Genomic DNA, 12954 nt, shown 5'->3' on the forward strand with positions numbered 1-12954 from the left:
ACAGCCCCAAGTGCCCATGGTCTGAAAAGAAGCAAGAACAGGACAAAAGCATGATTTGAACCCAGGTTCTTGTGACCCCAAAAGCTCAACGTATATAATAAGAAGCTAATACACAAATTGACCGAACAGTGGAATGACTGTTCACTATGATGCGCACTGACCTCCAGGGGTCAGACACTCAATGCAGGAGCTGCCCCCTGGTGGTCAGTGCACTCCCACAGGAGGAGCGCCGCTCAGCCAGAATCCAGGTTCATGGCTGGTGAGTGTAGCGGTGGAGGTGGGAGCCTCTCTTAACCTCTGCGCAGCGCTAAGGATGTCCAACTGCGAGAGACTGCAGACTGGGCTGAGGGACCGCCCCCCCCCCCAGTGCCTAAATTTCGTGCACCCTGCCTCTAGTTCTTCTATATCTAGCTGTCCCTGGGTTCTGTGGGTAAGGGTCATGGGAAAGGCTGGCATTCAGTTCTGTGGTTGTTAAAGCAGTAAAACACTTCCACCTGGCTAGGAATGACTATTTAGCTCCCCTCCTGCAGGACCTTCCATCCCTCCATTGGTCCAGCCACTAAAGGGGCCTCCTGATTGGTTGGTGCCCCCGCAGTACCAGTGGTTAAGTCATTTTTTAACATCACCTCTGCTCATAGCAGAGGAGCAGGCAAACAAACAAGCCGAGGAGGGAGAAGTGAGTAACCTAAGAGGGAGACACAAGAAGGCTTCCTGGAGGAGGGGGCACTTAAGGGGGTCTTAACAGCTAGGTAGAGTTTTACATGTTGGGAAATCGGGAAGGGCACTGCAGGTGAGGGTACTACACAGGCACACACCTGGGAAATGAAGAACAAATGAAAATAGCCCTGGCCTCTCAGGCAACAGAGTGACCAGTGATGCCTAAGAGTCTTAGGGGCGAGGGGAGGCGATGGCCTGTGTTCCAGGGGCCTGCTGACCCACCCTTTCTGCATCACCGGTCCCCAGGTGCTGGGTCTGTCACAGGGCAGTGTGAGCGACATGCTGTCCCGGCCGAAGCCATGGAGCAAGCTGACGCAGAAGGGGCGGGAGCCCTTCATCCGCATGCAGCTGTGGCTCTCGGACCAGCTTGGGCAGGCCATTGGCCAGCAGCCCAGCGCCTCACAAGGTGAGTGCCCATGGGGCTCTTTTGAGGGGTGCTACCAGCCCCCAACACTGCAGAGAGCCCTCACTCTTCCATTCTGTTATGGCACGTGCATCTGCTTTACTGCCTCTCTCTCCGGCCCCACAGCCCTGGCCACCATTATTGCTGCCCTGGAAGACTGCAGTGTGTTCCTAGCTGGTGTCCCTGCTCCCCTTGCTTCCTTCAATCAGAGGGATGCATCTATCGCTGGTTTTAAACCTCCAGGTGGTGCCCAAGCAAGTGTAGAAAATAGTTTACATGTGGAGCCCCACCCTCTGACCCCATCAGAATCGCCGATTGATGTCTTTTTTCCCAAGGATCCAGCATGCAGCCTCAGAATCCTTAGTACAGGGCCTTGAGCAGCTGTCATGAGACATAGGCAGGTGGAGTTTGGACTTTGCCTCGGTGAGGAAACTGAGGCTCAGAGAGTTGCCTAAAGTCATGGAGCCTAAGAATGGAAAGAAGGGGGATAGGGGAGACTCCAGCTGAGCCCAGCCCCTTCCCCCGCCAGCCAGCAATGGGTGGATACTTGAAACAGCCTCTTGTTTTCCCAGGCTGGCCCTTCTCCACCAACTTTGTGTTTCTGCTGGTGACAGTCATCAGAGGACATGTCCATGTCAGTTCCAGCATCACACAGATGTCGCCTACATGTCCAGGATCAGCCAATTTGGGGGCAGGTGGGACCATAGAGTCCTCAAGACCCCAGACAAGGGCTGCCTGCCACCTGGGGCTATGGTGCACTATCAGAACTTTAAGGCTTCTCTCTGCACCTTCAGGGTAATCAGGGGTCCCAGCCGAAATGTATTCACTCAATAGACGAACCACCACCTCCTGTCTCCAGAAAATCCTAATTGATGGGTGAGAGGAAACCTGAGCTCTAGTCCTGATGTTGCTACTAGTCACTGTGTGACCTGGGGCACATATTTTTTTAATCTCTCTGAGCCTTAGTTTCCTCACCTGTCTCCTAGGCATGTTTTTGGTGACTTGAGATCATGGGCGTAAAACACGTGGCACTACACTGGGCATGCGGTAAGTGCTCAGTAAAAGGAAGTTTTGTTGATTATTGTCCTCATCGTTGTTATCTGGTAAGGGAGACATCTAGCACGAGCAAGAAACGATAGTGAAGCCAGTTATTCTAGAGACTGTCTCCGTTCGGCTTTGTCTGAAGCTTCTTGTGATCAGATTCAGGCCGCACACTTCCAACAGGAATATCACCAAAGCAATGCTGTGTCCTCGCTTCGCATCGTGTCAGGAGGCGCCCGTTGTTGATTTGACCCGTGATTGGTGGTGTTTCCTTTGATCACTTGGTTGAGGTGGTATCTGCCAGGTATCTCTTTGTAACTAATAAGTATTTTGTGGGGAGATACTTTGCGACGATGTAAACTTTCATCTGCTAGTTTTTCCATCCAGGGCTGTCCCTGCCTGAGATATTCCTGTGGTGGTTGCAAAATGGATTGTTGCCAACTCTTGGCTCTAACAAGTAAGACTGTCTAAACTGTGTGTGACTATGCATTAACCACCTTCTCCGTCTCTCTGGCCCACAGCCAGTCCCACCGAAACCAGGTCCTCACCATCTCCACCCCCTAGCCCCACGGAGCCTGAGAAGAGCTCCCAGGAGCCCTTGAGCCTGGTATTGGAGAGCAGCAAGGAGAACCAGCAGCCAGAGGGACGCTCCAGCTCCTCACTGAGTGGGAAGATGTGCTCGGGCAGCCAGGCCACAGGGGGCATCCAGGAGATTGTGGCCATGTCCCCCGAGCTGGACACCTACTCCATCACCAAGAGGGTCAAGGAGGTTCTCACAGACAATAACCTAGGTAAGGGGTGGTGGGACTGGGGGATGCTGCCTCCCACCCGGTTAGCTCCCACTCTTCTTGAGTGAGATCGCAGGGCACTGGGTCCAGCCCACCCAGCAGTCCTAGAGCACCCAAGACCCTCTAGGAGGCATCTAACTCTGACCTGGGTTCCTAGAGAATTAAGATAAGTTGAAAGTAAATAAATAACAACTCCCAAGCCTCCCAAAATCCAGTTTTTATGTATCTGTGATACTTTGCTGAACACACACAAGAATATATGTCACTAGTTTCTTCTTTTCTCTTTTCTACATAGATGCAGTTATACAACATACACATACTGCCCTACAGCTTACTTTTTAAAGAAATTTTTTATTTTTTTAGTCCTCACCTGAGGACATGTTTTTTCCCATTGATTTTTTTAGAGAGAATGGAAAGCGGGGGGGGAGAGAGAGAGAGAAACAAACATCGTGAGAGAGACATATTGATTGGTTGCTTCCTTCTCACACCCCAATTGGGGCCAGGGATCGAACCTGCAGCAGAGGTACATGCCATTGGCCAGGAGTCAAACCCAAGACCCTTTAGTCCACAGGCTGACATTCTAACCACTGAGCAAACCAGCCAGGACCAGCTTGCTTTTTAAAAATTCACATCGTGGATATCCTTCCATTAGGCCGCCTGCATTTTTTTTGCACTGTTGTAAAGTGTTTTAGGCCATGGATGGTCTACATTTTTTACCCACCCGGTGGACATTTTGGTTGTTTCCAATTTCCTGTTGCCTCTGAAACTAGTCCAGATGCATCTTTGTGCCCTTGGGCAAGTACAGCTGGAGGGTAGATCCAGTGGTAGTGTTCGGTCAGAGAATGTGCACATGGAAGTTTTGCTAGAATCTGTCAGATTACTCTAACAAGGTGATATTAATTATACATATGAAGTGTGCAGACAACTTCAGGCATCTCCTAGGAGTGAAGAAAATCTAAAGTATGAAAGCGGTTTTGTTGGTAGCTGTCTGGTCCGCGCTGTGCCTCCCCTCCCCCCAACTCCGTCTTCTGTTTTGCTGAAAGGTCTCCTCTAGATCCACACTGGGTGTAGGTTCCCGCCGTGTCTGAGTTAGTGGAGACATCCTGGGTTCTCCCCTCTGCCTCTCCCATTTCTTATCTCTCCTGAGAGCACCTCTGCCAGGGTGACAGTTGTCCCTGCCCCTGTCCCCAGGGCAGCGGCTATTCGGGGAGAGCATCCTGGGCCTGACGCAGGGCTCCGTGTCCGACCTGCTGTCCCGGCCCAAACCCTGGCACAAGCTCAGCCTGAAGGGGCGGGAGCCCTTTGTGCGAATGCAGCTGTGGCTCAATGACCCCCACAACGTGGAGAAGCTGAGGGACATGAAGAAGCTGGAGAAGAAAGGTGAGCACTGGGTCCTCTGGGTCTGGCCTCAGGTTTTCCCACTGGAACCATATCTGGTTGTAACCCTACTAACCCAGGGCCTCGTGGTCCAGCCTCAGCCTAGTGCAGGACTGCAAGAAATAGGAATCCCACAGTGTCATTGAAAGCAATGAAAATAACTTAATACTTCTCCTATGAGAATTTCAGCCCCTGTCTCTCTCAGTTTCCTTTCACACACCTGTAGCTACTTCAAAGTCTTTTCCCAACCCCTCTGCATGTTCCCAAAAACACCTCCTCTCTGATCCTCTGTCCTCTGCACCAGCTCCTAATGTATAATGTGTAGATAGATCCCCCTGTGCCGATTCCTGCAAAACAACACAAGAATTGACCCAGCCAACAAGACTTCTGTGGCGGTCCGGCCAGCATGACTCAGTGGTTGATCACCGACCTATCAACCAGGAGGTCAGGGTTCAATTCCTAGTTAGGGCACATGCCCGGTTTGCAGGCTCAATCCCCATTGTGGGGCATGCAGCCGATCCATGATTCTCTCTCATCATTGATGTTTCTATCTCTCTCTCCCTCTCCTTTCTTCTCTAAAATAAAAAATATTAAAAAAAAAAAAAGACTTCTGGGGTGGAGATGGGAAGTGGGTGGGGCAAGGAGATTGCAGATGCTTATATTGTCCAATATTTTCTTTTATCCCTGAGAAAATGAGCAGTCACTGAGCACTGGCTGTGTATCCACACTCTCTCATGATGTGTGTAAGAGATCCCTGGAACTTAAATTAAAAAGCTCAGGGCCCAGTTGGGAGATGGGTACCAGGAGCTAAAAAGTTGTCACCCAAGGCACCCAAGACAGCTCGTGAGGAGAGAGTCCAGGGTCAAGCCAGGCCGTGAGGCACACGTGGGCCAGGGCCACGCCTCAGCTGTTGGCACAAATAGCTTTGCAGCTGAGAACTTGGCCTGCCACTTGCTGGCTGTGTGACCTTTGTAGCAAGTTACTTCCCCTCTCTGTGCCTCATTCTACTTCTGAAATTAAGTTGGTAGCATCTACCTCAGGGCACTGCTGTGAGGATTTAATGAGACCCTAATACCTTACACCCTCCATTCTCACGTGGGCTCCACACACACACACACACACACACACACACACACACACACACACACATTTTGATGATTTGAGGTTGAGATGCATTTACTGCGTTCCCAGCCCCTGCTGCCCCTGGAGGATGGGGGTGGGGCTATTGATGAGCCTTGGGTCCGGCCCCTCTCAGCCCTCCCTCTCTCCCTGCCCACCCAGCTTACCTGAAGCGCAGGTACGGCCTCATCAGCACCGGTTCAGACAGTGAGTCTCCAACCACCCACTCCGAGTGCCCCAGCCCCTGCCTGCAGCCCCAGGACCCGAGCCTCCTGCAAATCAAGAAGCCCCGAGTGGTGCTGGCGCCCGAGGAGAAGGAGGCCCTGAGGAAGGCCTACCAACTGGAGCCCTACCCCTCCCAGCAGACCATCGAGCTCCTCTCCTTTCAGCTCAACCTCAAGACCAACACCGTCATCAACTGGTTCCACAACTACAGGTGGGACGACTAGGGAGGACCCGCTCGGGCGATGGGCAGGGTCTCTGCAGGACCCTCTTCCCCATCCCCGGGCCTGGAGGGAGCCCAGCATGGATGGCCTCTGGGAGATGAGGAGTCTGTATTGCAAGGGTGTTTAGATTTGTAGATAAACCTGGATGTAAATCCCAGCTTCACCATTTCTAGCTGTGAGACCCTGGGCAAGTCATTTCATCTCCCTGAGCCTCAGTCCTCTAACATGTAAAATGGGGACCATGAGGGGATCTACTTCACAGAGTTGTCCTGAGGATTCAATGGGCTAACATATTTACATAAAATACCTGGCACATAGGATGTAGTGGATGTTGATGTTACTATTGTCACTGTCTTCATTACGACGTCCCCAGCTTACTCTGTGTCTGCCTGTGTGAGAGATAGGGAATGGGGCACAGGCCTGAGGAACCTAACTTCCCACTGAGCCTCACGTTGGAGCCCTGACTAGGGGTCTTGGCCTCTCCCATTCCCGAGACCAGAGGAAAACCTTCTGGCATCCTCTGGCTTTCCAGTGGCTGCCTCCTCCCACTCACAAGGCCCCAGTGTCGGAGTCACTGACCTGCAGTGGGCTGGGCCTCCTGCGATTTTGTCGGGGTGTTGACCGGATCTGGCAGGTTCGAGGAGACGGCAGAGGGGCTTCATAAGGCTGGTTGAGAGCCCTGTGGAGAGGGCTTAATGGGTTCTAAGGGACCATGTTGTGCTTCCTTGTAGCCTAAGGGATCTGGTACAAGTCTAAGGGACCATGTCTGAGGTGCCCCTGCCAAGCTTCCTGGGAAGGAAATGCCTCTGGTGTCCATGTGGTGCCGAGAGGGGAGTCCATCTGCATGTTCTAGGGGCAGAAAGAAGGCCTCTTGATCCCCAAGGGAGAAGAGGAAGGAGGAGGCTGGAAGGGAGGAACACTTGAAATCTCTCTCCACAGCCCAGGCATGGGCATCACACAGACCTGAGTTCAAGGCCCACTTGGCTGTGTGTTCTTGGGCAAGTCACTGAACTTCTCTGAGTCTCATCCCTGTTTTACAGATAATGCTGAATCAGGGATCAAACGAGCCACTTGAGGTGTAAACATTGTGAAATACTGCTTATTGTCTGGCTCAGACCCACACCCTGCCAAACATCAAACGAAATAGGTTCTTAAAACTGCACATGCTCCTTCTCTCCCTGGGGGATATAGGGATATCCTCGCCCCTTTTGTTCCCCACGGGAACTGAGCACTCCATTATGATCCAAAATTCTCAACAAATATTTGCCAAGTGTGTACAGTAAGCCAAGGTCTGGAGAAATGTGATCAAAGCAACATTCAAAATCATGAATCAGATAATTTCTACAACCTAATAAATGCTGTGAAACGGGAAGGAATAGGGGCTGAGGGAAAGGGAATTCTGCCTCCTGGTGAAGACTTTACGGAAGAGGTGGCATTTGAGCTGGGTTTGAAAGGATGAATAGGAATTTGCGCCAAAGAGCAGAGAGAATTGCACTCCCCAAAATAACCACTCTCAAAAAGTTGTACGTATAGAAGAATACATTATTTCATTTGATAAATGTTTATCGAGCACCTACTCTGTACCAGGCACTGAAGAGAACAAGACAAATTTCTTACTCTTAGCATCTCTTGCAGACCACCAGGAAAGGTCACTATTAAACAAGCACTTATATTAACGTATCATTACAAACTGCAGTGAGCTCTGAGAAAGGCAAACAACAGGACGTTCTGAGAAAAAATTACCAGGATGGCCCCAGTTATACATTTGGGAGTTGGGGCTTGCAAAGACTTATTTATACTATAGTATGAATGACTCTTAGCTTCATATTTATATTTGATCTGCAGTTTGGAAGTTCTCATGATGGAGCTGCAGACTTTAAGCCATTCTAAACCTTCCTCAAATCCTACCTCACTGGAAACTACGATGGCTGCCCCTGGTCCCTGCAGCTTTTCCCTTTAGCAGGGACGGAGGGAGATGGCAGAGTCACTGTAAAGTGGACAAGGCCACCTTTGTGCAGGGACTGGGGACTGAGACAGGAAGTGAACCAGATGATCCCTCACAGTCCCTCTTAAGCCCAGGATCCTGGAATGGGGCACCATCCCCCACCTGGGCAGGGAGCCAAGGAGGCAGGAGAGTGTAGTGAGACTTTTAGGTTCAAAGCCCAACTGTTCTACTTTCTGACTCTGAGTGTGGCTATCCTTGTGCCTGTCTGAGCCTCATCTCGCTTATTGATGGGAATGATAATGATAATGGCCCCCTCACAAGGTTATTATGAAAAATAAATGAGATAATCTGCAAAAAGAGTTGGCCTGGTGCCCGGCACATATAAGCAGCCATTATTATTATGTTTATAATAATTACAACTGTTATATTGCATATCAATAATGTACTTAATTATTAATATAAATGGGCAGAAGGCTACAGCATTGAAGTAGCTGAGGAAGTCCTATTGTTTGATTACCTTAGATGAGTCATTTGACCTCCCTGGACCTCATTTGCCATTAAGAAAATAATTAATGGGCTTAGACCCATGCCTGGCTCTTCCAGTGCCCTAAAACATGATGTATGAGACTAAGTTTCCCTCACAAAGCAGGGAGGCTATTGAAGAGAAAATGGGTTCTGGACTAGAATTCTGGGTACCCAGACTCCAGTGCCAGCTCTGCCTCTGTTCTGTGGTGATCTGGACAAGTCACTCTCTCTGCCTCAGTTTCCCCTTCTGGGCTGATGTCGAAGAGTCCCTTCAGGAATGAGGCAGGGAGTTGTCACAAACTAGATCTGGGTTTGCCTTTGAGAAATGCTCTAGAACAGCACTGTCCAATAGAAATATAATGCAAGCCACATGTGTCATTTAAAATTTTCAAGTAGCCACATCTACAAATAATAAAACAGATAAAATTAGTTGTAGTAATATATTTTACTTAGTCCAATAAATAAACCATTTTAACATTTTAATCAATATAAAAACTTTACTAATGAGCTCTTTTACTTTTCCTTTTTTGGTATTAAGCTTACAAAAGCTTGCCTTTCCATCACATACCAATTCTCAGTAGCTACATTTCAAGTGCTCAAGAGCCACAGTGGCTGCTATACTGGATGGTGCAGGTCTAGATCATGGTCTTTGGAATCCAATAGTCCTGAATTTAAGTATTGGCCCTGCCACTTACTGGGCAAGTCACTCAACATCTCTGGGCCTTGTTTTGTCCTCTGTGAAGCAGGGATAGTAATAGCACCCACCTTGCACGGTTGTGGGGAGGACTTGCTAAGATGCTGCATGTGAAGGATCTTAGTTCCTACTGAACCCCCAGGGAAGTGGGTGGAGTCAAATGCCCTTCATGTGGAGTGAGTTCAGGGTTAGCCGGTTCCCCCTCCATCTCCTCGCTCACCGTCATCTCTGCCCCAGGTCCCGGATGCGCCGGGAGATGTTGGTGGAGGGGACCCAAGATGAACCAGATCTCGACCCCAGTGCGGGTACTGGCATCCTACCATCAGGCCACTCCCACTCAGGCCCCACCCCACAGAGCCCCGACTCTGAGGCTGAGGACAAGAAGCCTACGGTGAAGGAACTTGAGCTCCAGGAGGGCCCTGAGGCAAGCATCACTCCCCTGACTGCCCAGGACAGGGCCCCAGTGAGGATCAAGCAGGAGCAGACTGAGGACAATGCTGAGGAAGAGGCGGGCAGCCAGCTCCAGGACTCCGGGGAGCAGGACAAAGGCCATGGTTCTCCCACAGAGATGCCTCCAGACCCTTTGGGGAGTGATGGGCTCCCAAAAGTGGCCCCAGGACCTCTTCTTCCAAGCGGGCCTACCCCAGACTGCCCCTTACTACCGCCCCCCCAGGAGAGCAGGGCTGGAGAGCAGCTACACCTGGACCCTCTAAGCTTTAAGTCGGCCTCAGAGTCCTCGCGCTGCAGCCTGGAGGTGTCACTGAACTCGCCCTCGGCTGCCTCCTCACCAGGCCTCATGATGTCTGTGTCACCTGTCCCCTCCTCCTCAGCTCCCATCTCGCCATCCCCACCCGGCGCCCCCCCTGCCAAAGTGCCGAGTGCCAGCCCCACTGCCGACACGGCTGGGGCCTTGCACCCCAGTGCCAAGGTGAACCCCAACTTGCAGCGGCGGCATGAGAAGATGGCCAACCTGAACAGCATCATCTACCGGCTAGAGAGGGCTGCCAATCGGGAGGAGGCTTTGGAGTGGGAGTTCTGAAAGCAAGGGCAAGGGGCCATCCTCACTCTCCCACTCTCTCTCCCAGACAGGGCAGAGTACAGGAGGGAGGAACTCAACCACCAAAATGTGGACAGCAGTGTCATGCCACTTACGTTTTTTGTTGTACTCCTAGTTCTATAAGTTGTGAGCGAGCAGGGGGGGGCAGATGCCACTGCCTCCTCTTTCTGGCACGCCCGCCCCGGGGAGCGTGGCCTCTACTCTGGCCTCTGCAGGAGGCAAAGCAAAATGGCGCCACATTTTCACCTGGAAACTCCAAACTCTTTTAGAAAAATAAATAAATATTTATAGACCTCTTTTAGATATTTTAATAAAGGATCCTTTGGAATTTATTCCCAGCCGATGCCGTTTTGATATTATAGAGAGTTATAAAATCAGGATGCTGTCACAACTGTTGCGAAGTGTACACTGAAGTTGTGTCATTTTTGCCACTAGATGAGATTAAAAGAAGACAATTGTTCAAAGCCATCACAAAACACTATTAAGACTGACCAAAATTTAGATAACCTTTGAACCGCGGTTTTTTCCCACGTCTGTCTGTGAGACACAGCGCACTGCTCCTGCCCTTCCAGAAACCGTGCTGGAAAGAGAAAGTCCAAAAGACTCTAAACGAAAACCTCGATGCTGTTGAGGACTTGTTTCATTCTGGTGGTCTGTTTTGCAACCTTGATAACACAGAATGCTGTGCCGTTGTAAATGTTGTCGAGATGTGGGCTGTGGCCGACTGTCCTACCTGAGATGTAACGTGGTACAAAATGAACTGCCAGCACTCCCTCTAGTCAGAAACCTCTGGGCCGCAGAGGTCGGACGTCCAGCTCGTCCGTTATAGACAGGAGGTGTTTCCGGATCCTATGGAGGCAGGTGATTGGAGGGTGGCACTTGAGCAAGGGTGACCCCACTCCCCAACCTGAGTCATGGCCACAGTCAGGAAGTCTCCCCCCTACTTTTCCAGAGCAAGACGGTGGCCGCCATCTTCCCCTTTTGTGTTTTAAGGAAACAACAGCGTTGGTCACCCCACAAGCACCCAGCTCAGCTCTCGGCACCAAAAAGTAGATTCATCACACCAGAGGCGCAGGCCACCTTCTCGCCGTCCCTCAAGTGGACCCCAGTGCTACTTCTGGGAGGCGTCTGCAACTCCAAGTCTATGTAGAACAAGCGAGAAGGTTGAGTTTGCTGCAGCATGACCACCGTAGCCCAGTTTCCACATCCACCCTCCTGCCTTCCACCACATGACCTTTTGGGAGCAAAGACTCAACCCTCCAATTCAGAAGCCGTTCCTCCAGCATCTTGATGGTTTCTAGAGGGAGAGACCCCAATCTGGATGGAACAGCCACAATATTGGTTGTTGAATCTCTCTCCTGATTTTATTTCTTATCTTTTTTCAAACTCTGTGGGAAGGTTGAGTTGGGTACCTCCCTACCTAAATACAGAATGATGAAGAAAAGGTGGCCATAATCGGTGCCTATCCATTGCCAGGGAGAGAGATGGCTGACAGGGGTTTCAAGGATGCTGAAAGCATTTTGAAACCAGGCCAGTGAAACCTGATGACCAGAAAGGGACAATTGAGGGCAGTTCCAGATATCTCAACTCTCATGCACCCAGCCCAGGCTACAGTCTCCACGCCAGTCAGTGAAGAACAGCGCAAACCCTTCAGGAAAGTCTTTTCCGTACACCCAGGCTATGCATTGAAGAGTTTTCCACTGTATACATTTTTATCCAGATGAAGGTATTTTTATATTTTGACAATAGGAAACAGTGACCAATTTTCAGAGTCATCAAATCTGGAACAAATAAAACAGCTCCTTTTAGTCACCACTGCCCTGTCACAAGTAAGACACCATGGGGGAACACACCACTTTTTACTGTTGAAACCCACACACCATTGAAATTCAGGCCTATACACAGACTACAATCCTTAGAAAATGAAATCTGGCTTTTGTGTGACGGGATTTGATTAAGCACTTAGTATCGTCTTTTGAACACGGAAATCCTGTTGTACTTAAAGCTAGTGGACCCGTGAACAGCTTTGTCAGGCTCATGTCCTATCACAGTGAAAACAAAACAAAACCCCACAAAACAGTTTCTATGAGAAATTGATGAACTTTGTTTAAAATTTTAAAAAAGGGGACACGTTCTGTAAATGCGTCGCTCAATACAGAATTGTATAATAAGGTCTGGGTGTCCTGCTTGCTTTGTTCTGGAGTTGGGGGTGCAAGTTGGGGGTCAGATCTGGCGCTCAGCGGTGTTTTACAAAATGGTGTTTTTAAAAACTTTTTAATTAGTTTACCACCATTAAAATATGGGGGAATGTCCTATAAACATCGAGATTTTACCGGCCTCCCTGGAAAACCATTAAGATCAGGCCACACCGGGCCAACCTTCCAATGTGACAACAGCCAGCTGAGTGGCTACTCCCTTTCGACAGGACACCTGTCCATGATTTGCCTCAGGTCTCACCTGTGCTACCTGTCCGGGTCCTGTGAGTATCTCGTTGGGCAGTTGTGCTATGGGCTCCAGCAAAGGAAGATAAAAGAATTGGAATCCATTTTTCCACTCAGCCGGGCGGAAGCAGGTTAGACTCGAGGGCCTAGGACAGTGATGGCGAACCTATGACACGCGAACTCATTTTTTGGTTGATTTTTCTTTGTTAAATGGCATTTAAATAAAAATAAATATCAAAAATATAAATCTTTGTTTTACTATGGTTGCAAAGATCAAAAAATTTCTATATGTGATACGGCACCAGAGTTAAGTTAGGGTTTTTCAAAATGCGGACACGCCGGGCTCAAAAGGTTCGCCATCACTGGCCTAGGACCAAGGAGCCAAGATCATGCCCTGCCCC

At 49.9% G+C, this 12954-nt stretch overlaps 1 protein-coding gene across 1 annotated transcript in view; it reads left to right on the forward strand.

The window, feature by feature from the left end:
- CUX2 (cut-like homeobox 2) overlaps positions 1-12708 on the forward strand; it is a 124056-nt gene extending 111348 nt beyond the window's left edge. The window contains exons 18-22 of the mRNA XM_015567271.1: positions 964-1123; positions 2683-2952; positions 4141-4329; positions 5608-5881; positions 9293-12708. Of these exons, the coding sequence (XP_015422757.1) occupies positions 964-1123; positions 2683-2952; positions 4141-4329; positions 5608-5881; positions 9293-10094 (1695 nt within the window). The 3' untranslated portion in view covers positions 10095-12708. The remainder of the gene's footprint in view (positions 1-963; positions 1124-2682; positions 2953-4140; positions 4330-5607; positions 5882-9292) is intronic.
- The last annotated feature ends 246 nt before the right edge of the window (positions 12709-12954 follow it).

This window comes from Myotis davidii, unplaced genomic scaffold (assembly GCF_000327345.1).
Source record: "Myotis davidii unplaced genomic scaffold, ASM32734v1 scaffold223, whole genome shotgun sequence".
Classification (NCBI taxonomy): Eukaryota; Metazoa; Chordata; class Mammalia; order Chiroptera; family Vespertilionidae; genus Myotis; species Myotis davidii.